Below are 27,927 nucleotides of genomic sequence, written 5' to 3'. Positions count from 1 at the left end.
ATTAACTATGCTACAGATTTTGTCATAACCCCTCTATCAATATTTATTAATTATTCAGTGAAAAGGTGATAAATCTTAGGTCGCTGGGGGGCCGGAAAAATTGTATGTTGCCCATGATGAGACTGAAATATACATCTTTATGGGAGATATAGAAAGCGTGGAGGGAGAGTGCTTGGCTGTTTTTATATCTCCTGTAAATGTGACGGAGGTTAAGGAGATCAGGGTGATGGAGATACCAGAGGACGGCTAGCGTTCTAACATTTATTACTTACTCCCCATGTGGATTAATATAATACTGGTTAGTGAAACAGATGAGTTGGGTAGTTATTTTTTCAAGGGGTTCTCCACTACTATTATAATAAATCTTAATGGGTCCCTGGAGTAAAAAAAAACTATACTGACTCTCCAGAATAGCCATTCCTTCCTTTCTGAACAGCATCCTCCTGTCCAGGAGGAATTTGAAGGCTGCAGCCACTAATTGGCTGCAGTGGTCACATGATACCCCTTCCCACCCAAAGATTAGATTTTCTTGCGGGGGATACAGTATGGATTACAGAAAAGCAGTGGCTCTCTGGAGTGTGAACATGGTTTTTATTCTTTTCTTTGAACACCAGTGGTTCATTAAGATTTACTGGAATAGTAGTGGGGGAAACCCTTTAAGGACATTTTTGGAAAGTTCACAGTATAAAACCATTTTACTGCTAGTTCTAAAACTCTTTGTTGAATCATTTCTTATTCTGCTACACTGCTCAAAATCTCTGACCTCCATTGTCCAAAGAGTTTTTCTAAATTTTTGAAAAAAGTTGGCCAAGAGTAGGGAATGTTATAAAACAAAGAAATAAGCATTGCTTATCCCTTGAATCCCCCTCTGTTGCTTTGGTTTAGGCTGGTCATTCAAATGACCGCTGCAGCCCATCACTGGCCCCAGAACTCATAAGCCAAGTGAGTAAACATCACAATCAAACCAAACAATTGGCTGCTGTGGTCACCTGAATGATGGATGGGACATCATTGGTCAGCTGCGACCACCAACAGAGGCAGAGCTGGAACGTCAGGGGATTCAACCAGTCTTTTTATTTTTAAGAACACTCCCTACTCTTGGCCAACATTTATAAAATTATTGGAACTAAAAGTTAGAGCAAGTTACCAACTTCACTGCAATGGAGTTTAATACCAGAAACATGCGCCCCCTAGAGGGGGCTGCAAACCACCAAAATGCTATCATTTACATTTATGGCTGTAGACATTCACTTTCGGCACCCCTTCAATTTAAAAAAAAAACATATACAAGTTGATTTTAATTAAAAAAAAGTATTTATTTCTATCCACAGGAAATGATAAAAATATTGACTTACCTCATTTTCTGGAGATATAATAAAATTATAATAATAATGGAAAAAAAACATCTTCCTCTCGTTTTCAGGGACACTAAAGTCACATATAATTGTAAAGTAAATTGTCTATTAATAACTTATGTGTTAAACTATTTATCCACATTTATCTATTAATCTACAATGACACGCCCGCGTCTATTTTTACATCAGTGTAAAAAGGACCATTTTTCTTCCATGTGTGTTCTGTTTTGCTTCCCTGTTGCATCTAATTTTTTCTCATTCGGTTTTAAAAACTGAAGCAGGTAGACTGTGTGAACTTTTATTTATCCACTGACTCTTAACAATGGATCAGTGAAAAACAGATGAAACTTTGATGGATCTCTGAAGTACAAAGGATGTCTTCATTTTTTAAAGGGAACCTGTCATGTCAGTTGGAGTGTGTAAACTGCCCCCAGGTTGTTGTTAGTGATGCAAGTGACGCTTTTTGCATTAAAATCGGTTCTGTAATCTTTTGTAAAAATCACTTTATGTACTTATATCTTACTTGCTCGTTTAGTCTTATGGGTGTTCCTTTCCTTATTCAGTCCGGCTTGTTCTGCCCACTCAATTTGAATTGCCCTCGGTGTGCGCCGACGTCACATGAATAGGCTTGCTGTGGTCACACTGATGCAGTGATCTACACTAGCGCAATGTGTATTGAACGGCTGCGCGTTGCCGCGATGATCGGCTCCCACGCGTGCGCAGAGACAAGCGGCTCCCGTGCACGCGCGGGAGCCGATTACTACTGCGCATGCGCGGGAGCCGATCATCACTGCGCCCACGCTGGGGTCGGTCATCACTGCGCCCGCGCTGGGGCCGATCGTCACTGCGCCCGCGCTGGGGCCGATCGTCACTGCGCACGCACTGGGGCCGATCGTCTCTGCGCACGCGTTGGGCCTGATCTTCACTGCGCATGCGCTGCGGCCGATCGTCACTGCGCACGCGCTGGGGCCGATCGTCACTGCGCACGCACTGAGGCCGATCGTCTCTGCGCACGCGTTGGGCCTGATCATCACTGCACACGCGCTGCGGCCGATCATCACTGCACACGCGCTGGGGGCAATCATCACTGCGCACGCGCTGGGGCCGATCATCACTGCGCACGGGCTGGAGCAATCATCACTGTGCACACGCTGGGACCGATCATCATTGCGCACGCGCTGGAGGCAATCATCACTAAGCATGCGCTGGGGCCGATGTCACTGCGCACACGCTGGGGCCGATCATCACTGTGCACACACTGGGACCGATCATCATTGTGCACGCGCGGCGACGTGCCGTTCAATACACATTGCGCAACCGTGGATCACAGCATCAGTGTGACCAAAGCAAGCCTATTTATGTGACGTCGGCGCACAATGGGGGCAATTCAAATTGAGTGGGCAGGACAAGCCGGACTGAATAAAGAAAGGAACACCCCTATGATTAAACGAGCAAGTAAGATATAAGTACATAAAGTGATTTTTACAAAAGATTACAGCACCGATTTTAATACAAAAAGCGTGTTGGTGATGCATATTGCATCACTAGCAACAACTTGGGGGCAGTTTACATGCTCCAACTGACATGACAGGTTCCCTTTAATCCATGTAATGGATCCTCATAGACTTTAAAGGGTAACCGTACTTTTAAGTAACTATTCAGAATAAGCTGTCATGTGTTGTTCATAAGGAATAACATAATTTCTGGCCATTATATAACTTGTATCCCCCATTTTCACCAGTTTTCCCCTCTGCAGTCTTTATCCCTAATCTACATGCCACTCTGAGCTAGTGGGTAGAGATGAACTGCTGTGATCTCTCCAATACACAACCCTATGCACAGAGAGGAAGTCCTAATCTTTATTCCATTTTTTAGCACACAGAGACAAGCAGCACATAGGAAATTATACAGTAATAGTGATCAGTGTTGTTATTTATTCAGCACTGGGGTGAAGTAAAAGACTTGTTAGAAAGCTCACCATTATCTTTCTGTGTCTACTTCTACCTGTTTCCTCTCCCTGCTCCTCAATCTTCCTCCACTCTCCGTAGGTTATAATAGGCTTTGTAGATAGTGGATGATAAGTTCCGGAAGTAGGGTGAGAGGAAAGAGGCTGATAAGAGGGGAAGGAAGCAAGTTTCTCTGATAAGACCTATTTCAAAGTTTATTATATTCTACTGTACTGTTGATTTATGCAAAGTTTTGTGAAAGCCATTTAATGGCCGAGTCTAATCTGCAAAACGGATGAGAATAGGACATCTTCTGAGTCTCACAGATCGGTCACATGGATCCATATTAAAATCACATGTGTGTATGGTGTGTGGGTCTGTGTGCTGTGAGAGAAAGCAATGGACATCACAAGGATGTGCGCAGCGGATGTGTGAATGTAGCCTTACTTTACTTGTATAGGCCATTTAAAATATCAGGAGCTAATCCCAGTAGTACACGGCAGCATATTATTATGTGCACTGCATACTGACTGAGCACTAATCAGTAACTCACCGGCTTCTTGCCTACAATAAGTTTTTCAACCTTCTGAACTTGAGATACATGATCTTCATTAGTCTTGAGTTCACGCTTACGGATGCGCTCATAAATGCCTATCAGCATCTCCCGGGGGATGTCCTCACCATCGTCCACACCTGCAGACAGTGACAGTTCTCATTACTAAAGGACCACACATTACAGCTTGCTATTGCTGATGTCTCTGCAAGGTCAAAGCCAAGGACAATGATCATACATATCCTTGTTTTTCAGGGATGGGCAAGCAGGTACTGAATAGACAATTAGCCCAGGCACCACAACCCTGTTTCTCTGGATAGTTGGATCAGTGAGAAAATGATATCCGCACAGTTACTCGTTCTGCATTCATTACCAGTCATCCTGGACTTCAATGTTTAATTACCCAGAAGTATATAAAACTCACACTATGCACTGAAGGGGATTCCTTATTATTACAAAGGTGATTTAGCTTTTTATACTTCAGAGGACCAGCGGAATATCAGGATGAATGATATCATTTTCATAAAAATATCCCTACTAGTTATGTCGCCCATAAAATATCCGTACTGGCTATGCAAAGTTACAATATCATGATAGATATGGATAAAACATCGACCCGTTTCAGATGAGTACTGATTTTTGTACTCATCCACACTTGAATAAAGCAACCCCCATGATCGTGGAGCTGGACTACTACTCCCTTCTTTGGACTAGTTATATGTCCCATAAAATATCAGTACTAGTTATGGCTTCAACTTTTATGGTTCAATTTCCAAATGGTCATGTCCATAAGAGATTTTTATGCAAAGAAATAAGGTTCCGGCACTCAAAAATAATGTAGATAGTCAGATAGTTGCAATTTGAAACATAATTTCCTTTAATGGTTCTTCGTTGAATAATGGCCCAACGTTTCAACCCCTTCGGGGTTTTCATCAGGGGCTTCAAGTAAAATAGTGTTTACATGTGAACAAAAAGGACAAAAAATGCAGGTATTAGTGCTAGTTACATACACATTAATGTGACTAGAAAAACATCAATATATATGCAATGTGACCCTGAAGGGTATATCCTAGTAAATACAATATTGAGGAGACTGCAAAAAGAAAATGCAAGAGTCCAAAAATAATAAACATATTGGAAAAAGTTCTGTAGTCTTCATTAAGGACCAATAACATCGGCTCATAGAATACATGTAACAGAGACTAGTTATAATGTCTCCAATGGTAACAAATAATGAAGACACTAAGGACAAACAAGAAAACAAGGAAAAACGGAAAAGAGATAGAAAAAGAGATAGAAAAAAGAGAGGCGAGGAGAGGGGGGAACATGTATATTAAAATGATGATAGGTACCCTGGGTTTATGTAATTTAAACCATGAAGGATGAATAATCCTCAGGATCAGTATCCGGCAGCTGGAAAAGTAAAATAGAAATAAAGAGCAATAGAATTTATTGCAGGTTCAGGAGTAGATGTGAAGTAGGAGAGGAAAAAATAATTTTAAATACCAAAATTACGTGTTATATGAGTTCCCAAGGAATGGGGAGATTGTTCCTGGTGTTGTTGCCAGGGATTGTGGAGGAGGGATGTCCTGCCAATCTGTCAATACACAGTATATTGCAATATAAGATATGTGCTAGTCCAGATGACCAAAGACCCCCCAAGAATGGAGCCCTATAATGTAGGAGTCCTACCTGTGTCCTGTACGAGGTGACTGTAGTGCGTCTGTTGCTAGTCTGGCTATAAATAGCCAGCGCGCGTGTATTACTTCCTGTTTCCTGTCCGTTGGAACGCAAGTTCCTGTTGTGTGGAACCCTAGTGTATATATCAGGGTTACTAAGTTGTCCCTCGATTTCTCCAATATAGTAAGAGCGGTCCATGACCACTATCGCGCCCCCTTTGTCCGCTGGCTTTATGATGATTTGGTTGTTAGAAGTAAGTGCATGTAGGGCCTGTTTCTCCTCTCCACTGAGATTCATGCGGAGGGGAAACATACCACTAGAGAGACCTTAGTCTTCAATTGTTCAATGTCCCTTTTCACCAGTGAGATATATGTTTCCACTGGATGGTAAATTTTTGGAGGATTAAATTTTGATGGAATCTTAAGGCTTAATTCATTTAGTGACAGTAATTCTGTCTGTTGTTCAGAGGAAGAATGACTAGGAGAATCATCCTTTGTGGAAAAATGAACCTTAAGCCTAAGATTCCGAAAGAAACGTCTTAGTTCTAAATCTAAGGTGAAAGGGTCAAAGGATAGGGTTGGACAAAAGGACAATCCCTTCTGTAATATTCTTGTCTCCTGCTGATATATTATTTCTCCTGATCTCTTCCGTTATCCTCTCCTCCCCCTCTCATTATTATTAATATTTTTTTATTCTCTATTATTCCTTAATAGTTATCCCTTTGTGATCCGTTCTACCAGTGCTGAACATTAGATAACTCATCTGTACCTCCGTTTGTCCTTGGAAACCGCTATCTACACTATGCACTGATCTTCCATATCAACCACGCAGTGGAATGCATAGCTTGCGTTCCACAATCACACTTGGTCTGAAAGTAAGCGTCTCGCGCATGCGCGATGGCGCGTTCCACACAACAGGAACTTGCGTTCCAACAGACAGGAAACAGGAAGTAATACACGCGCGCTGGCTATTTATAGCCAGACTAGCAACAGACACACTACAGTCACCTCGTACAGGACACAGGTAGGACTCCTACATTATAGGGCTCCATTCTTGGGGGGTCTTTGGTCATCTGGACTAGCACATATCTTATATTGCAATATACTGTGTATTGACAGATTGGCAGGACATCCCTCCTCCACAATCCCTGGCAACAACACCAGGAACAATCTCCCCATTCCTTGGGAACTCATATAACACGTAATTTTGGTATTTAAAATTATTTTTTCCTCTCCTACTTCACATCTACTCCTGAACCTGCAATAAATTCTATTGCTCTTTATTTCTATTTTACTTTTCCAGCTGCCGGATACTGATCCTGAGGATTATTCATCCTTCATGGTTTAAATTACATAAACCCAGGGTACCTATCATCATTTTAATATACATGTTCCCCCCTCTCCTCGCCTCTCTTTTTTCTATCTCTTTTTCTATCTCTTTTCCGTTTTTCCTTGTTTTCTTGTTTGTCCTTAGTGTCTTCATTATTTGTTACCATTGGAGACATTATAACTAGTCTCTGTTACATGTATTCTATGAGCCGATGTTATTGGTCCTTAATGAAGACTACAGAACTTTTTCCAATATGTTTATTATTTTTGGACTCTTGCATTTTCTTTTTGCAGTCTACTCAATATTGTATTTACTAGAATATACCCTTCAGGGTCACATTGCATATATATTGATGTTTTTCTAGTCACATTAATGTGTATGTAACTAGCACTAATACCTGCACTTTTTGTCCTTTTTGTTCACATGTAAACACTATTTTACTTGAAGCCCCTGATGAAAACCCCGAAGGGGTTGAAACGTTGGGCCATTATTCAACGAAGAACCATTAAAGGAAATTATGTTTGAAATTGCAACTATCTGACTATCTACATTATTTTTGAGTGCCGGAACCTTATTTCTTTGCATATTTGGATTACGTTGTGTTCCTGGCACCTATCCTGTATAGTTGAGCCTGGTCTTTAGACTGTTAATTATTCATAAGAGATTTTTAGTCACTTATGGTCTTAGACAAATACACAAACAGACAAAATGTACATCTATCTATCTCATATCTATCTATCTATCTATCTATCTATCTATCTATCTATCTATCTATCTATCTATCTATCTATCTATCTATCCCTTTCATCTACCTCTAATAGCTGTGGCATGATATTTAAACAGAGTAGTACTTTACAGATAGATAATAGATAGATAGAGATGGGATTGATAGAGAGATAGATAGATAGAGGGATAGATAGATAAGATAGATATATGGATAGATAGATAGATAGATAGATAGATAGATAGATAGATAGATAGATAGATAGATAGATAGATAGATAGATAGATGGATAACAATAAAAAATGGAGAAAGGATTTCAGCCGAAACGTTGCCACACTATATGGGCTAATAAAGTCCACTTTTTTCACTGAAAAAGTTTTTGGAGTGCTGCCTGCTTTTTATTGCTATTATTACTACAAAACGAATATTTGCTTGGGCGCCTTGCACCCAGGATTTAAACTATATGGTGCTGTTCCAATTTTTTGCTTAGATATATGGATAGATAGATGGATAGATAATAGATTGATAGATAGATAGATAATAGATAGATGGATCGATAATAGATAGATAGCTAGACATTAGATAGATAGATAATAGATAGATGAATAGATAGACAGATATATAAATAATAGATAGATAGATAATAGATAGATGGATGGATAGATAGATGGATCGATAATAGATAGATAATAGATAGAAAGATAGACAGATAGATGCATGGATAGATAGATATACGATAGATAGATATTGTCTGTCTGTCTCTCTATCTATCTATCTATATATCTATCTATCTATCTATCTATCAAAAGTTACTAAATGTTACCTCTTAGATTCTTCACAAAATCCTCCAGCTTCATCTTTCGCTCGGGCTTTACATTGGGGCTGTACATGTCAGTGTTGAGGAGGATGATTGCAAATGCCAAGATGAAGATGGTGTCTGGATTCCGGAACTGCCTGACAACCCCGGGGTTGCAGATGCAATACCGCTGGCTGTAATACAAGATCAGACCATCATGAACTAACCAAGACACTTCCTAAAAGCTAGTAGGGGAGTAGGCCATATTACATGTAATCATGGCTGATCCTTCTTTCCTCTAGTCGGAGAGTTAGGACATTATGAGGAGAACTGTTCCCAATAAAATTGGTGAGTTTGGCGTATATGTGCTCAACACTAGGACCGCTAATGAAGGAAAGTATATCAGTCTGCTCAGAATGTCACTATCAGAGCTGCTTCCACTGAGAAGACATATGAGCACATCATGTATTTATCTCATTAGTATATCAGTCTGCTCAGAATGTCACTATCAGAGCTGCTTCCACTGAGAAGACAAATGAGCACATCATGTATTTATCTCATTAGTATATCAGTCTGCTCAGAATGTCACTATCAGAGCTGCTTCCACTGAGAATTAAACATATGAGCACATCATGTATTTATCTCATTAGACAAGTATTCTTCAGTAAGCCCCCCGAGCCTCGGGCCATTCAAAAGTGAATATCTCAGGAGGAAGTAAAACGTACAGGAAACATACCATTCATGAAAATGATTATTAGCGGCTCTCAAATCTGGAACTTCTTTAGTGCACAGTCAGGTTTTAAAAAGGAGAAGAGTCAGTAAATGAAAGTAAGTGCAGGATTTACTTCTGCTGGATGCAGAGACCTGGTAATTTTCAGGAGCTCTTATTTGGCTGAGCATTACGGATGTAATTCTGGTATTTTAGTCAAATGCTCTTAAAAGGATAACATTTTTCAGGCGCTCTAATAATTATGGATAATGCAGCTTCTGCCAAGCAAGATATCAAAATGATATACTGCATGTTCTTTCAGAGTGTTAAAGGATTTGTCTGGTGAAAACAAGTAGGTGGTAACTTAATGATCGGAGTGTCTAAGACCGCTGGGACCTGCTCGGATTGGAAAAAGGGAGAACTTTTATCCCCATTAGAACAGAGTAGCAGTGCACATCCTGGATCGTTTCTCCATATATTACCTAACGCGCTGCCGAGCACTGTGCTTGGATTTTTCCAGCAGCCCCAAAGAGGATGAATGGAGCAGCTATTGGGTTTCTTACCCACTGTTTTGTAACGGTGATAAAAGTGCCCTGTCTGGGACAAAAAGCCCTCATTCTGCCGATCATTGCGGGTCCCAGTAGTCAGACTCCCAATGATCACTATTTTATCACCTATCCTGTGGTGAAACTTATTTTCACTAGACAACCCCTTTAAGGTAATTGAGGCCTCACCAAGTCTACCTAGTATCCAAAATTCATACACTGAAAATCTGATGATTTCAGTGGGAATAGCCAACCATCTAAAGGCCCCCTTACATATTAAATAACCATCAGCCGGATGACTGTTCATCCAACAGCCATCTTCTCTGATTCTGCCATACACAACAACACTCAGATCGGCCAAGCTCTATGAGAGATGCGCTGTCAGAGACAGAGGTTTATCTCGGCGCCAAACTGTAGAATCGATGCTGAAATTCCAATGGGTTGATCCTTCTCTCCCCTGACATTATCTGTTGGGGAAGATTTGGGAGACCACTATGCCCATTCAATTTTGGCTGATATCAATGAGCAGGACTGACTTTTGTCTAATGTGTAGATGGGCCTTTTGACTCTCCTCTAAAAGATGATGCGAGAAGGATTGTACATGCTGAACTTAACTGCCCAAGCTTTTGGTTCTCCCTGTATTAAAAACCGCCATTAGATGTACAGTGCCTACAAGTAGTATTCAACCCCCTGCAGATTTAGCTGGTTGACACATGCGGAATTAACTTGGCATTGTGACATTTGTACTGTAGATCAGCCTGGAAGTGGGAAATGCACTGCAGCAAATTTTTTTTTTTTTTTTTTTTTTAAAACGTAAAAAGTTAATTCAGAGTGTCATTTATTATTCAACCCCTCAAACTACAAGAATTCTGTTTGGTCCCCCTAAAGTATTAAGAAGTAGTTCAGGCACCAAGAATAATGAGCTTCACATGTGTGGATTAAAGATCTCTTTTGCCAGCCTTTTCTGACTATTTAAGACCCTCCCCAAACTTGTGAACAGCACTCAGACATGGTCAACATGGGAAAGACAAAGGAGCATTCCAAGGCCATCAGAGACAAGATCGTGGAGGGTCACAAGGCTGGCAAGGGGTACAAAACCCTTTCCAAGGAGTTGGGCCTACCTGTCTCCACTGTTGGGAGCATCATCCGTAAGTGGAAGGCTTATGGAACTACTGTTAGCCTTCCACGGCCAGGACAGCCTTTGAAAGTGTCCTCCCGTGCCGAGGCCAGGCTTGTCCGAAGAGTTAAGGCTAACCCAAGGACAACAAGGAAGGAGCTCCGGGAAGATCTCATGGCAGTGGGGACATTGGTTTCAGTCAATACCATAAGTAACGTACTCCACCGCAATGGTCTCCGTTCCAGACGAGCCCATAAGGTACCTTTACTTTCAAATCGTCATGTCAAGGCTCGTCTACAGTTTGCTCATGATCACTTGGAGGACTCTGAGACAGACTGGTTCAAGGTTCTATGGTCTAATGAGACCAAGATCGAGATCTTTGGTGCCAACCACACACGTGACGTTTGGAGACTGGATGGCACTGCATACGACCCCAAGAATACCATCCCTACAGTCAAGCATGGTGGTGGCAGCATCATGCTGTGGGGCTGTTTCTCTGCCAAGGGGCCTGGCCATCTGGTCCGCATCCATGGGAAGATGGATAGCACGGCCTACCTGGAGATTTTGGCCAAGAACCTCCGCTCCTCCATCAAGGATCTTAAGATGGGTCGTAATTTCATCTTCCAACAAGACAACGACCCAAAGCACACAGCCAAGAAAACCAAGGCCTGGTTCAATAGGGAAAAAGTCAAGGTGTTGGAGTGGCCTAGTCAGTCTCCTGACCTTAACCCAATTGAAAACTTGTGGAAGGAGCTCAAGAATTAAGTCCACATGAGACACCCAAAGAACCTAGATAACTTGGAGAAGATCTGCATGGAGGAGTGGGCCAAGATAACTCCACAGACCTGTGCCGGCCTGATCAGGTCTTATAAAAGACGATTATTAGCTGTAATTGCAAAAAAGGGTTATTCCACAAAATATTAAACATAGGGGTTGTATAATAATTGACCCACACTTTTATGTTTAAAATTTAATAAAATTCAACTGAGCAACATAACTTTTTGGTTTGTAAGATTTATGCTTCTGTTCATAAAACCTACTCTCGTTTGCAGTTTGAAGGCTCTAACTTATTTGCATCTTATCAAACCAGCTAAATCTGCAGGGGGTTGAATACTACTTGTAGGCACTGTATGTAGCAATGGCTTTGTTACGACACTGGAGTAGTACTGCTGGAAACCAGTGGCTGAAGGAGTACAAGCAGGAACAGCAAGCGGAAGTAGAAGTTCTTGGAGAAAGCAAGGAGCTGTAGGAAACAATCCTTAGATAAATTAGAACAGACTGGGTAAGAACGTTCAGGAGATGGACACTGAAGCTAAGCTAACTGCTAGACACAATACTCAAGCAATGAGTGAGAGATCCATGTGGCTTTAAGTAGGCCCAAACAGGAAACAAGATGGATTCCAAGGTTCAGAATCTACCATCTTAGTAAAGGGCAATTGCAGAACACAACAGCAGCCTCCAGTGGTAAGGAGTGAAACTGCAGCACAATTATTAAAGTGAACAATAGCAGCCACTAGTGGTCAAACTGTAGATGGCAACAGAATTCCTGACAGGCTTACTCTCCACTTGGCCAAAAAGAGCAAGCAAGTGTATAGCTGGCGTCAAGAGAGATACCTGTTGGACGACCACTCATTTGGCTGTATGGGCACCTTTACCATGAAGCCAGCCCATCAGCAATTATAGGTGCTGTCTAAAGTCGATGCCAGTCGAGGTTGGCACTCAAATTCTAAAATTAGTGGTAAGTGGTAAACTAGTCGAGCTAATGTTTTAGACCTCAGACTAACGGGATCCTCTGTCTGCCATTTATGCTCCCGTCTGATTGGTTTCCATTTCTTACCAGTGACCTATAAAATTGAGAACATGATTATTACCGTACTGCACAATTTACAGATGGTGGGTGCCGTGTGATGGGCATATCTTATGAATGCTTGTAACATCGGCAGCTGCTGGTGGGCTAGTTGGGGACGCATCACATGGTGGTAGAGCATCTGGAAGAACATACACTCAGGTTGTCCAACTGGAGTCAAGGAAGCCCAGATCGCTCCGTCTTGGGGTGATGATTTCACATATGTCCTTATTGGCGGTTCGTGGCTTCATACTAGGCGCATAAAAACAATTTATTCTCCTGAGACTGTTTACAGTGACCGCCTGCAGTTCAGTGCTCTTCTTCATGCGAGAGTAGAGATCAGCCCCTGAAATGTATTCATCATCCGTGACCTTCAGAGGCAGGCACTTTATTTCCAGGGACAGCTCATCCCTCCCTAGTGTTTTCACACATGCTGTTCAAATTCCAAGCGGCCGAGCCATGACCATCTGACTCTGCTTAAGTCAAACTGCAAGAGCTTAGTGAAGCTTAAATCTTTAACTGTGTGCAGCTCACATATTCTGCATTCCTTACGTGACGGCTCTGCAAACATCGCACCCTTCTGTATATACCTCAATAGGAATATAGCCCATAGAGCCGAATGTGCAATGAATACCGAATGCGTACCTAAAGGCTTCAATGAGTCGCTCCACTTTCTGGGCTTCTCCCTGGACCCGTATATGAGCTTGGAACTTCCTGAGAGCTTCATCTAACTCCATGGCTGAAAAATCCATCTCATCAACCACGCAGCTGGAAGACAGAAGCACAATCGCATTGTTTAGCCTCGCAGCTGGGAAATAGGACAGTTAGGAAATTAGGTTTTAGGCATAATATTCAAATATTAGTATTATATGCTATTTTGTAATTAACCGTAACCAACTATGAGTTCTTGCTCGTTATAAATGGCGCGACAATAAATACAGATGAAAATCCTATCACACATACAAAAGCAAAAAAAAAAAAGTTTGATGGTCGGCCATAGTTCAGATGAATATTCAATACATAATCCCTGGCAAACTGATTGAAATGCAACAGGATAAAAAGAGATTCTAGTCATATAAAAACAGTAATTTTATTAGTACAATTAATCATACAAAAAATAAAAATACAAAAAAACAGGGTGAGCAATAACCGCCAATGGAGGGAGGCAAAATAATGTAGCTGAGTTACACTAGATCTAAAGCTATAAAGGGCTAGTCCAGGCAAAAATCTGCTCACGTTGGTATACACTATAAATCATTGAAAAAATGGATAGAAACATGATAAGACAGCCAGTATCATCTCAGACTCAGGGGCGGAACTACCGACCGTGCAGCCGGTTCATTGAACGGGGGCCCCGAGGGAGAGGGGGCCCCTCCAGCCTCCAGCAGGGCCGCCATCAGGGCATGTCTGCCCTGACTCCAGTGTGGGGCCCGGCCGGTAGGGGCCCCCTCGGAGCCCCCCCTCTTGTGCGTCTCTCTCCTCATGGGGCCCCCGGCCCCATGCTAAGCGCCGGGTCCGGTACATCAGCGCTGCGCTGCTCTGCTGCGGCAGCGCCTTTATGATTCCCCTGACTTCCGGTCATGTGACCGCGCCGTCACATGACCGGAAGTCAGGAGAACCTGGTGTCAGCGATTTGGACGAGCGCCAGGATTCTGCAGGGATCGCATGGGGGTAAGTATAACAAGTTTTATTTTTTTTTTTTAAATACAATTAACTAGGAGTGGGGGGAAATGGGAGATGCACATGGGGGGGAAGGGGAATGGGAGATGCACATATGGGGGGGGGGGGGATGGGAGATGCACATGGGGGGGAAGGGGAATGGGAGATGCACATATGGGGGGGGGAAATGGGAGATGCACATATGGGGGGGGGAAATGGGAGATGCACATATGGGGGGGGGAAATGGGAGATGCACATATGGGGGGGGAAATGGGAGATGCACATATGGAGGGGGGGGGGGAAATGGGAGATGCACATATGGGGGGGGGAATGGGAGATGAACATGGGGGGGGAATGGGAGATGCACATGGGGGTAGGGGGATGAGAGAGGTGCACATGGGGGGAGGGGGATGAGAGGTGCACATGTGGGGGAGGGGGATGAGAGAGGTGCACATGTGGGGGAGGGGGATGAGAGAGGTGCACATGTGGGGGAGGGGGATGAGAGAGGTGCACATGTGGGGGATGAGAGAGCTGCACATGGGGGGGTGGTGAGAGCTGCACATGTGGGGGGATGAGAGATGCACATGGGGAGGGGGATGAGAGATGTGCACATGGGGGGGATGAGAGCTGCACATGGGGTAATTGGGAGAAAATGAGCTGCACATGGGGGAATTGGGAGTAGGGGGATAATGAGCTGCACATAATGAATGTGGGGTGGGGGAGAGTAAATGATGATGGGGTGGGGAGAGCACGGACATGATATAATGAATTGGGGCAGGGGGTGCATGTAAATAATGAATGCGGGGAGCAGGAAGTATAGAGTAGGGGGCGTTGCGGATGCAGGAGTGTAACTGGTAACAAATTGGTGGAAAGAGTAGAGGTTCTAATTAAATTATATATTAAGTGCCTATTTACAGTTAATGGGGGCACCGTGGTGGATTACAATTTATATTTGGAATGGTGGGTGGCATAATAACTATATATTAATGGTGGGTGCACGTCTGTATTCAGCTGCGTAATGTAGAAGTTGGGGAATGTGCTCTAGATAACTGTGTTATTTTATGCAGAGACGAGTCCTGGCTGGAAGACGTGATGGCGGTCTGTGCTGGATGAAGGAGAAAAGCGTAGCTGAAGGACTTCACCTAGAGACGTCACCAGTGAGTCAGTGTATTACATGTACACTTACACTATATACTATGTACCGGGCTCCTGTGTATAATGTCACTGGTGATCACTGTATTACCTGTACACTGACACTATATACAGAGCTCCTGTGTATAATGTCACTGGTGATCACTGTATTACCTGTACACTGACACTATATACAGAGCTCCTGTGTATAATGTCACTGGTGATCACTAGATTACCTGGACACTTAAATTATACATACCATGTATAGAGCTCCCGTGTATAATGACACTTATGGTAATATTAGTAATGTGGTGGTAATATGTGGTCTGGTCATGGTGTGGCAGTTTTTCTTCCTTCTGTGTGGTATTATTCGGTCACTATGTTGTGGTAATATGTGGTCTGGTCATGGTGTGGCGGTATTCCCTGTATGTGGTATTATTGGTCATTTAAAAAAAAATGTATATGACACATTCCCTTAAAGAAAACGAAATAAAAATATATCTAAAAAGAGTATTGGATGTTTTAAGAAAATTTTAATAGGTTAGAGTAGGGCCCGGCCAGAAGAGTCTACCTTATCGTGGTGGCGGCTTTAAAAATCTTTTGGCCAAAACAAAAGCTGCTGGCTATGTATGTGCCGCCGTCACATGGCCGAACGTCAGGAGAACCTGGTGGCAGCGACGTGGACGAGCGCCAGGATTCTGCAGGGATTGCATGGGGGTAAGTATAACAAGTTTTATTTTTTTTAAATACAATTAATTAACTAGGAACGGGGGGGATGAGATGCACGGGGGGGGTGAGAGATGCACATGGGGGGGGGGTGAGAGATGCACATGGGGGGGGGTGAGAGATGCACATGGGGGGGATGAGAGATGCACATGGGGGGGATGAGAGATGCACATGGGGAGCGATGAAAGATGCACATGGGGGGCGATGAAAGATGCACATGGGGGGGGATGAGAGATGCACATGGGGGGGTTATGTTTACATAACTTTGTTGCCTTATGAAGGGCAGGGGGGGGCCCCAAAAATTTCTTGCACAGGGGCCCACTACAGTCTGTGTCCGCCCCTGCTCAGACTATACATCAAAACATAATTAACGGCTCAGAAAACTGCTTCTGTAAGTAGTCAATAAAGTGCTAAGTGCAAAAATTACCAAGAAGCCATTTTTAATATAGGGTACATTACCTCAAATAGTAAGTGTAGCAGGATCACTAAGTGGAATTATGGACAGCATGCCTCCCAAACCCCTAAGCCGTTTCGCATAACTCTTCTTCAGGGGGTTTCTTTTGGATCTAGTGTAACTCAGCTGCATTATTTTGCCTCCCTCCATTGGAGGTTATTGCCCACCCTGTTTTTTTGTATTTTTATTTTTTGTATGATTAATTGTACTAATAAAATAACTGTTTTTATATGACTAGAATCTCTTTTTATCCTGTGGCAGTTCAATCAGTTTGCCAGGGATTATGTATTGAATATTTAGTGTAGAAGTATGTCTAGTATCCAATCTTTTACATTTAAGGAGATTGATGATTAATAGTTCAGATGAAACCTATTTGTAAGTCGGTGCTAGACTGTATAAATGGGGATCAAACATTATATGGGGTTCTCCACTTTGGACTAGTCCAACTTGAAGTGTCCCTAGAAAATAAGCTGATCTAAGTGTCCCCCTATTGAAATCGTCAAAAAATCAGTTGTTACTGTCAGGAAACCTGGATATAAGTGTTTCTTTTTCCTGCAGCGCCTCCACAGGGGAAACAGAACATTACACAGTGTCTAATCTCATCATCGTCTGTATAACTCAGGACAGGGCAGGTCCTCCAAAGCTAGAGATGCTTTTTGTAACTGCTCTCCCCTCCAGCCAAGAGATGAGTATCCTAAATATGGGGAAGCCACTCTACTAACTGAGAATTCCCTATTATTTTGACATTCATGTAACTAGAGCTATTAAAATGTGTAATGGACTCATAGTTAGGAGTCCGGCGTCTTCATGAGGCGAGCGCCGTCTCCTCCCGTAAACATGTGCCATCCACCTGGCTTAGAAGTGACTTATGGTTGTGTTGTATTAGTATGTATAGAAGGCAGCCATCAATCACTTTGGAGAAGGGTCAGGGAGACACTCCCTTCATAGATACACCTGACTCATAACCATGTGTCTACTGTACACTTTGATACTGCTTTAAAGAGAGCCTTTCATCAGATTTTTTTTATTTAAACTGAGTACCTCCTTTAATTGGCGCTGTTCCACTGATTCTGGAACAGCTTTTCTTTTTCTTTTGTGCCCCTCCGTTCCAAAGTTATGCCCCCCGGGAATAAAGATGCAAATTTTCCCTTCAACTAACTGGGCGTATACCAGAGAACGATTCTGTGGCTGTTTGCTCCTCTGATGCTGGCCAATCAGAACATGGCCACGCCCACTAATACGTTCTGTGGTATATGCCCAGTTGGGTGAAGGGAAAAAATGCACCTTTATTATCGAGGGGCATAACTTTGGAACGGAGGAACACAGAAGAAAAAGAACAACTGTTCCAGAATCAGGGGAGCAGCGGCAATTTTAATCGGTATTCAACTTAAATGAAAAAAGGCAGTGAAAAGTCCTCTTTAAAGGGGTTTTCTAGCCTTAGGGTACAAGTCTGCAGTCACTCCATGTTACTGCAGACTTGTGAATCCTCACAACGAGAGCACTGTGCGGATTCTCTGGTGTCAGCGCCGGGAGCTGCGGGTGCATGACCGAAAGTATGCGATTTGCATACTGTACATTCGAGTGCGTGCCCACTAGACATGCGCAGCCTCGCTCAATGCAAGTGTATTGAGTGAGGCCAGAATAGTCTAGTTGGAATGTGGCCAGAATTATGCAAATCCTATACTTGCGGTCACGAACTTGCTGCTTCCAACGCCAGCACCGGAGGATACTTACAGCGCCCAGTTCACACGATGTGTGGAATCAAAAGTCGGCAGTCACATAGAGAGACTGCAGACTTGTGTCCTAACTCCGGACAACCCCTTTAAGTCAAACAATACAACATTTTTTAGGCTTTTTGAGCTAAAATTGCACAGAACCTTATCCCATATTATTATGGTGCCAGAACAACTTTTAGTCTAAGGCTAAAAATTAAAGTTAATTGTCCTCACTATGGGGAGTTCATACACAGTGCAATCTGGTCCCTGAAATGTATGGACGTAATTTAAAGAGACATTCCATCAAAAACTAATAGTGTTATGCCTAGTACAAGGCCCAGCACTGGGCATAACACAATTTATTCATTTTGCCAAGAGTGTTCCTAAAAAATATAAAGCATTCTTGTGCCACTTGAATTTAGCGTCTTTACAAAGATTAGTGGCTTTTAACAAGTTGTATTACACATATTTATAATCCATTGTGGCACTTTTTTAATATTACAGTGGAATTAAGCTATAAAGTTTTTTTTATGTGTGCCCTTTTTACATAAAGGAAAAAGATGGTGACTAATTACAGGGCATTGATCTGTTACCCGGCATTGAGCAGTGATCAATTTCCCTCTGCATTGTTGGTAATGCACACAATGAACAGTTTTAATCTTCCCGGAGCAGTGAAGTAAATTGTAGTGAAACCATTTAAAGGGAATGCGCCATCAGAAAATGACCTAGTGTGTAAATCAGGCTTTTATAAATGTATCTTTTTTCACATTTTATTTTTTTCTTTCATGCAAGTCTCTGCATTTAAAGAAAACAAAAATCAAAACCCCCTAAGGGTACGTTCCCACGTTCAGGATTTGCCGCGGTTTTGACGCTGAAGAATGTCCGCACCTATTATGCAGATTAGCGGACACGCATTTTACATTTTTTTCACCAGCGGACTTTCCTCATAGATGTTAGTCTATGGGGAAAGTCCACATGCGGACCCGCAAGAGAAATTGACATGCTGCGGATCTGAAAGACGTGCCGCATTTCAGTTTCTGTGGGTGATCCGCAGGTGCACGGGGACGCATAGTGGACATGGGATTTCTACAAATCCCATCCAATATACTGTCTGGACGCTGAGGTTTCGACGCTGTATAGACCCGCAGCATCAAAATTACAGCAAATCCTGAACGTGGGAGCGCACCTTAAATCTAGCAATTTTCACACTGGCAAATATTAGACTCCTATATCAGTCATCAGTGTGCCATCAGTGTATCATCAGTGTGTCATCAGTGTGCCATCAGTGTGCCATCAGTGTATCATCAGTGTATCATCAGTGTGTCATCAGTGTGCCATCAGTGTATCATCAGTGTGTCATCAATGAGCCATCAGTGTATCATCATTGTATCATCAGTGTGTCATCAGTGTGCCATCAGTGAACCATCAGTGTGTCATCAGTTTGCCATAAGTGTATCATCAGTGTGTCATCAGTGTGCTATCAGTAAGCCATCAGTGAACTATCAGTGTGTCATCAGTGTGTCATCAGTGTGTCATCACTTTGCCATCAGTGTATCATCAGTGAACCATCAGTGTATCATCAGTGAGCCATCAGTGTATCATCAATGTATCATCAGTGTGTCAACAGTATGCCATCAGTGAGCCATCAGCGTATCATCAGTGTATCAGTGTGCCCTCAATGTGACATCAGTGTATTGTCAGTGTATCATCAGTGTATCATCAGTGTGCCATCAGTTTATCATCAGTGTGCCATCAGTATATCAGCAGTGTATCATCAGTGTGCCATCAGTTTATCATCAGTGTGCAATTTTATCCATTTAAAGGGAATCTGTCAGCTGGTTTTTGCTATGTAATCCGACAGCAGCATGAGGTAGGGACTGAGACACTGATTTCAGTGATGTATCACTTATTAGGCTGTGTGCTGTTGTTTCAATACAATGAGTGTTTTATCAGCAGGAAATTATCACTACAGGACTACAGCTCATGTGAACCCTGGTCCGACCACACCCCCAACACTGATTAGCAGCTCTCTGTCTATATACAAAAAAGCTGCGGTGTGGGTGGGGGCAGCATTCTGAGCTCTGCTAGATGCTACATCTAAAAACTCTGATTGCATCACAACTGCTGCACCCAGTAAGTTAAGTGATACATAGCTGGAATCAGGGTCTCATTGCCTACATCATGCTGCTCTCAGATGAGAAAGCAAAAACCTGGAGACAGATTCCCTTTAAGATCATGAGAATAAATGAGAATAACCCTTTAAGAACCTGCAGCCCAATCACAATTTAGAAAGTATTACTTGAATCTCTCCTGCCTTTTAAAACTTAAATACACATTCAAGAAAATGCCAGAAAACCAAGAGGACTCTTTGTAGATTTTTTATAGGTAAGAGATTGTTTTAGTTTCTATATTAATCAATTATCTATGTAAGATGAAGAAAGAACCATGTATTCTGAAGGTACCACGGGGCACACGGGGGCAGCTTTAGAAGGGATTGGAGAATTCTCGCTATAAATTAGTTACGTTCCCAAAAGTGACACAATAATTAGACTCTTCCTGAGACCCAGTGATTATTGCAAAAAACAGCAGCAGACTGCTATTCTATAATTCCATGCAATATTCATCCTGATCTCTCTGGTTCATGAGCAGAATACCTGTTCCATCAAATTACTGAAATTTAAAGGGCACATTGCATTTTTTACCCCCTATTAACCTAAATGCCTATAAAAGCTTAAGACATTAAACAGAGTCTGTGAAGGATGCCTAAAGTGGCATCCGTCACCCACAGGCTATACTGGCATCCGCTGTTGCCACTTTTCATTTTTGCTCTTTTGTTTTTTCCTACCCTTCTTCCAAGAGCCAACGCTTTTTTATTTTTTACGCCGACATCTGCATCGACGCTTGGGAAAGCCGGCTGGGTGCGGATCTTCAAAGTATATTTTCTTTGAATCGATGGAGAATTATAGGGAATAATATACCTGGCTGCAATCTTACATGCTGGAAATGGTTTGGACACCGTGAATAACCTGACAGGTCCCTACCAAAATGGCCCGCCTCTGCAATCATGCCACTTAAAGAGGTGATCCGAAACTAAAATTAATTTTAATCCTAAAGTCATAATCTAATCTCTTTTCTAATATACTTTAATTAAAAAGTCCCTATCATTCCCTCACTAAACTAACTTCTTCTGATATATATGACATATGTAAAAGGTTGCACGTATCGAGGTATTCATACCCTCGCAATATTACTGTGTTGCTTGGACTGCACCCCAAAAGCAAACAAGGAATGGACTAGTGAAGTAATAGTATGTTGGCCATAGTGTGGGCAAGAGCCATTTACTCAATGCCTTAACAGAGAGAATTGTTAATATAGTCCTGAACTTATGAATAGATGAACTATACCATTGCCTGACGGGACACACAGAGTGGAGCAATACTTTAGAAACAGTTTGGGGTCAGACATCCCAATGTGCCTTATACTTGAAAGGGTTATCTGGACTTAGGGTGCAGTCAGATGGCCGTATATATCGGACTGAGATTGGACCGCAATGCTCGGGGACTGGCCGCGGCTCTCCCGACCCGAACACAACATCTACATAGAAGCTGTCACCCTCAGGTCGGGCCAGTCCAAGCATTGACCCTTAAGGAAAGACCATCAGTATTAGATTGGTGAGTCTTAAGCCCAGCGTACACCTCAGAAGGCTGTCAGCAGAACCATTTGTTTGTCCCTAAGATATCTGGGCCGTCTCTCCCATGTTGTCTATGACATCTTTGGTGGTAGCTTCTCTCAAGGAGAACAAAAGGATCGCCAGACCGAGCTCAGGCATGCTGTATCCTTAACTCCTTCGAAAATCATCTGTCTTGGGACCCCATGCAAATTAGATTGTTGGCCATCGATATCAGTGGCTTTGGCCAAAATTTATCTATTTTGTATGGTGAGGGTTGATTCTCAGTTTCCTGGACAATCAGCTTTTTGAGGAGGCTGCAGTGATCCAGTGAGCACTATGGCCTCTTATTGTTTACATTGGTCCTTATTAGAGAGAAGCAATTCGATTGCTGGTCCAGTGTCCGGTCCTCCGTAGAAGCCGGTCTTCTTTCCTCTTCCCAACAGCATTCTGGGCACCTCTGGCACTTATTAAGCCCTACAACGTCATGGTGTCGCAGGGCCTAGTAAGCACCAGAGGTTCCTAGGATGTTGGGTGCAGAAGTGAAGACCGGCTGCAAAAGACAACTGGACCGGTTAAGGCCTATTCAAAAAGTTGATTGGAAGGAGTGCCAAGAGTCAGCTCTCCAAAGATCTAATATTGATACACCCTCAATTTTACAAATATGTGTGACCTCTTGGAGATGGAGATCTCAGGACATCAAGAGATTTCTTAAAATGCTTTATTAATACAGGTTTTAAAAGTCAACGCGTTTTGAAGTCACTCAGGACCTCTTCTTCAGGATCCTGAAGAAGAAGTCCTGAGTGACTTTGAAAGCGTTGACTTTTAAAACCTGTATTAATAAAGCATTTGAAGAAATCTCTTGATGTCCTGAAATCTCCATCAACAGCGTAGATTTAGACACATCACTCCTGGATTTACAAGCTATTCAGTCCTTTCGACCAGTGTCCTGCAGCAGCTGTTTCATGTGTTAAAAATGTAGCATATTAGCAACTCCATCAGGTGAGTGTAATTCTCCCCTTCTCTAATTTTGTTACCAGTTAAGACTCTATTTTGCGCTCTTTTGCTCTCCAGTTTTCTTTTTCCATGACCTCTTTAATTAATATCACCAGTAACTACTCATTGGAGAAAATGGGTCAAGCTGCCAATTGGATCCATATGGTATCAAGTCAAGTTCCTGCTGGTTAAAAAGCATACTTGTAGGTTCCTGGAGGATCAGAGAACGTCTGCATTGGGGCTTCGCAATGGAGCTCTGCGCAGTCAATACTGTCAGTATATAACACTCTAAAACTATAATGCACGATAACCATGGAAGTCGTATACGTGGGTGGTGTTGTGAATTAGTACAAGCCGGACAATATTTCAATCAATAATGAGATATGATAGCTGCTACTGAATGGCCTATAATGGAATCTAGCTTCCTTACAAATAGTTCTGACCTGCGGTCCACCGCTGTCCGATTATACCATAGGTTTTACCGATCCTCCAACTTACAAACGACATGTGCCAGGGAGGAACACTACTCATATCGATGACATAGGCAACGTGGGCACAGATGGCCATGTTCAGAGAGGGCACTGATGGAAATGAACTTTGGAGCGTTCATTTCAGGCACCAAAGTGAAAGCAATCTCATACACACAAGTATAAATGGGCTAATTTTATTAAAATTGTCTAAAATAAAAACCAATCATGGTGGAGCTTCCATTTCGTACACAGCTCTTCTAGAATGAAAGACAGTTTTACCCTTGGACAAGAACTTTGCAGGTGTCAACGACCACCTCGGATCCCACGTAAAAAGGCAGAAAGCAATCACTAGTACATATTCATCTTAATATTTACAAAAATGAAAAAAGAATAACTTAGGGCTGTACAAAAGTTCTAATAAAGTTCTACTCACTCGAGGACGTCTCTGTTGAACTGTTTCTGTCTGTTGCCCAAAAACTCTCCAATCATTTGGCGGCTGAGTCCCTTTCTCTGCAAGAGAAAATGAGCCACTCCAACTGGGGTGTCCGGTACAAAGCCCCGTTCAATGAGATACTGGATCCCCTTTTCAGGTTTCCTACAGAAACAGAAAAAGTCATAAAATGAATGGAGATACAATGAAATTGGAATAACAAAATCAGGATTATATTAGAGATCAATTTTCTGAGTAATCTGTAAATAAAATTGTACTACTGTAGATTTACTGTGCTCGGCTATGTTCATATTGTATTTTTGATACGTGACAGTGGTTCCGTCGGAAGCCCTGAAAAACAAGATTCAGCCGCAACGCCCAACAGAGCCATTGACTTTAAAGTGACTCTGTCAGCACAGGATGACTGTTCAAATCAAGCACAGGCGCTCGGTGCACCCTTGGTTTGGCCAAACAGTTCAGTGCACCGTCTCTCTTACTTGTTTTCCATCTATCTCTGCCCTTCTCTGGGTCTATAAAGCCAGAACTGTCAATCAAAATAGGGGGAGGAAGGAAGGGGCTGAAAATAGAGGGAAAATAAGTAGGTATATAGATGCAGTGAAATGTTTGGCCACACCAAGGGTGCACCGAGCATCTGTACTTGATTGAACTTTCATTCTGTGCTTCACAGACTCCCTTTAATGAGACAGAGGGAGTTACCTTGCGCTCTGTCAAACCTCTTTTTGTTTTTTACCTTGAAAAAGGCACTAGTCCAGCACTGAAATGCGTTGGTGTAATATACTATCGCAGGTTTTTCATTTCTGCAGGTGCAGCCCAGAAGAACTTCTATTCCAGCCACGGGGGCAGCAGCTGCGGATTCCAAGGCTCTTATAGGTGTCGTGTCCACACCACACCCCAGGTGAGCACCAGTATCACTCTCACCCTCTCTCATTTCTCTTTTGGTGCTGCCCTATTGTGTACTTCTTTCCCAACCAAACCTCATTTTAAGGAGCGTCTTTGCTCAATGCTATAGAGCAGGTGACGTCCAAACGAAGCTGCTTGTAGAATGAACACATTGCTTCTTTTAACCTCATCACAGATAAAAGAATCAACAAAAGACCGAACATGTGCACAGCAATGTGTTTCCGACATTGCTGTGCATTATGATCATTTTTTTGTGGCGGGTTTGCGGTGCTTTTTCAGGTGGATTGCAGTGCACATACACTTATGCTTAGAGGGAATTTTGCTACTGACAGACACCTCTGTTGGTGGTGTATCTCCCGTCAGAACAAAGGCGTAAATTATCACCCTGATCCTTCTTTTCTCTGCCATCAGGGAAGAGTCAAGACACCTTGATACACATTACAGCCAGTCTTGTCAAAATAAGTAGGTTCAGCCTTCCTCCAATGTTTTGGCTGCTCTTTTGATTAACATTTTGGGAACTCTAAAAAGGCTTTTCCATTTTTTATAAAGTTAAAGTCTGGATGGACTGATGACAGATTACTGCACACTAACACTGCACATTCTCACTTTACTCTTCACGGTCCCTCTAATTACTAACATTTTCTGTATTGTTTCTTTCAACAAGCAACATAAGTAAAATTGCATCTCCAGATGCTAAAACAATTGATTTCCAGGACAAGGTGACCTACAAACATCCACGCGCTAACGCTGAAAACAATTTTACCAGTGAGGATGACTAACTGGAGATTAAAGGCTTTTGTTTTCAGATAAGAAAGCTTCAAGCCCAAAAGGCATCAGCGAAGCACAGGAAATATGGAGAAATCTGTTCTATAGGAGGATGTGATGCTTTTCATTCAATGCCAAAAATAATATAGAATAACCAGTGCTGGCATTTAGGGCCTGATTCATTGTTGCATTTGCGCCTTTTTTTCTGTTTACAGTAGTCTCTCGTTTTTCATTTGCGTTTTATTCTTCTTTCAATTTGCCCTTTTTCTTAAAGCCTATTTTATGTATTCAACAGTTTTTTGTTTTTTTTGGTTACCAGTGTTAGCCTGGTTTTTATTTTTTAGATGTTTTTGGCTGATTCATAATACTTTGAGTATAGGGTGCGAAAGAACATGTTACTTCTTTCCGAACACTGAAGCAGTTAAAAGAGGGGACTTAAAACATTTAAGGGGTTGACCACTCATCCGACAACCCCTTTTCAAGCCTCATGTTTCAACCTTTGTAAAATAACAACACCTATTCTCACCTCCGGTGCTGATGCCTTTTCAGCAGTGTCAGCACTGACTCTCCCAGGGCTCTAGTGACATTATTATGATTAGTGATCCCTGCAGACAATCAGCGTCCGCCTCACTCTCCCCACCTTCGGACAAGTCAGAAGGAAGTGAGATCTTCCTTCAGATGTCAATTATGTCCATAAGAGAGGAGGCTGCTGACTGGCCACAGGGACCGCGTGATGTCACACAATCCCCGGGAGAGCCAGTTTCTGACACTGCTGGAACAACGGCGGCACCGGAGATGATTATAAGTTTTATTATTTTACAAAGGGGGAAACATAAAGATTGAGAAGGGATTGTCTAAGTAATGGACAACCACTTTAACATGTGCACAGCAGTGTAATTTTTACATTGATGTGCACTATGTTCATTTTTTTGGATGCTTTTTCAGGGGGATGCACCTGAAAAAGACATCGCGTGCACATACCCTTACGTTCCTGTGACCAGTCTGACCTGTCGTACACGTGCTCACTTTTGCCAAACAACATTCTCTCTAATATTTTATCTCATTGCTCTGACTAACAAGCTCAATAAGTCCTTTTATAAATTGGGAACACAATGGCTGTCTTAGCGTATGGCAGGGTGGAGTGGACATTTCTTCAATTTTGCTAATTAGCTGTTTCTGACTCATCACTTAGACTTCTCTGTGGCGAGAGAAACTCCGAAGTGACAGCGTGAAATGTGCATGAAAACGATGTTGTGAGAGAGGATGGGTCGATGGGAGCCTGAAGTGACCGCGAAAGTGGCTGCGGGAGAATGTGACAAGAGCAGATGGTGAAGATCCTCTTTAAGCGGCCTGCCGCGCTGAGGCCTAATTGATGTTGTCATCTTCAGGTAAGGCAGCGTCAGCTTAGGAGAATCATGAAACAGGCACAAATGTACAGAGCGACAACTTGTATCAGTTTATCGCTTGACTCTATTGTCTGTCAGTTTCTTGCCGATCCTGGCATTCGCCGCGTCACGGACAACCGGACTCATAACCTTCAAATGTATTAATAAAGTATCTATATGATCATTGGGAAGAAAGTCAATGTAAAAATGTGTGATAAAACACATGGGGTCTCCTATCCCTTTAACAACCTACCTATTGTGGGTCCTAGATGACGTGGACCCTTTCATGGACATTTTTATTTTTACCTAAATGTATGTATTTTGGGTTCAAAACATTTTTTTCTATTGGGTTTTGTTAAACATTTTGGATTTTACATGCTCTTTATTTAGCTGAATGAGTTAACTGAGAATCCATCAGTGAGTTCATTCTGACAGGAGAGTTTGTAGCTCTTGCATTAGTATTTTTCTGAGCTTCTCTCAGCTGATTAATGACCACACGAGTGTGAACATATCATTGGTGCAATCTGTGCAGCCGCAGAGGGGCCCAAAAGGTAAGGGGGCCACTACCACCTCCAAAGCTATGATGAGCTATTGGACTGCAAAGTGCTCATATATTGTTCTTGCAAAGGGGCCTCTTTTGTCTGTGTCCGCCGGTGTGACCACATCACAGTTGAGATGAACTTTGTGGTCACACGTCAGCACAGAAGAGTTCAGAAAAAGACAGAAAGAAGAGTTATAAACTCCCCATCAGAACGAGCTGACTGACGGATTTCCAGATAACTCAATAAACAGTGTAAGAACAAAGCTATAGAAGGCAATCAGTGCAACATTTTTTATTTAAACTCAATTGCAAAAATGATGCATTTAGGTAAAGAAATGAACCTGAAGCTGTCCATAAAGGGAATCTGTCAGGAGTTTTTGCTATTTAATCTGAGAGTAGCCTAATATAGGGCACGAGAGCCTGATTACAGAGATGTGTCACTTATTAGGCGGTGTGTTGTAGTTTCA

The 27,927-nt window shown here is 42.4% G+C and overlaps 1 protein-coding gene across 12 annotated transcripts in view; it reads right to left on the bottom strand.

Annotated features, from left to right (window-relative positions):
• IQSEC1 (IQ motif and Sec7 domain ArfGEF 1) overlaps window positions 1-27,927 on the bottom strand; it is a 913,452-nt gene that overhangs the window by 41,017 nt on the left and 844,508 nt on the right. For all 12 annotated transcript variants that reach the window (XM_073644474.1, XM_073644463.1, XM_073644466.1 and 9 more), the window contains 4 exons: window positions 23,852-24,013; window positions 13,246-13,368; window positions 8,411-8,577; window positions 3,855-3,994 (listed from right to left, as the gene is read on the bottom strand). In XM_073644474.1, coding sequence (XP_073500575.1) covers window positions 3,855-3,994; window positions 8,411-8,577; window positions 13,246-13,368; window positions 23,852-24,013 — 592 coding nt within the window. The remainder of the gene's footprint in view (window positions 1-3,854; window positions 3,995-8,410; window positions 8,578-13,245; window positions 13,369-23,851; window positions 24,014-27,927) is intronic.

Source organism: Phyllobates terribilis, unplaced genomic scaffold (genome assembly GCF_046119375.1).
Source record: "Phyllobates terribilis strain yellow unplaced genomic scaffold, ASM4611937v1 Scaffold_8__6_contigs__length_399053987, whole genome shotgun sequence".
Taxonomy (NCBI): Eukaryota; Metazoa; Chordata; class Amphibia; order Anura; family Dendrobatidae; genus Phyllobates; species Phyllobates terribilis.
The sequence above is the reverse complement of the archived record's forward strand: the minus strand, read 5'-3'. Positions and strand labels throughout refer to the sequence as shown.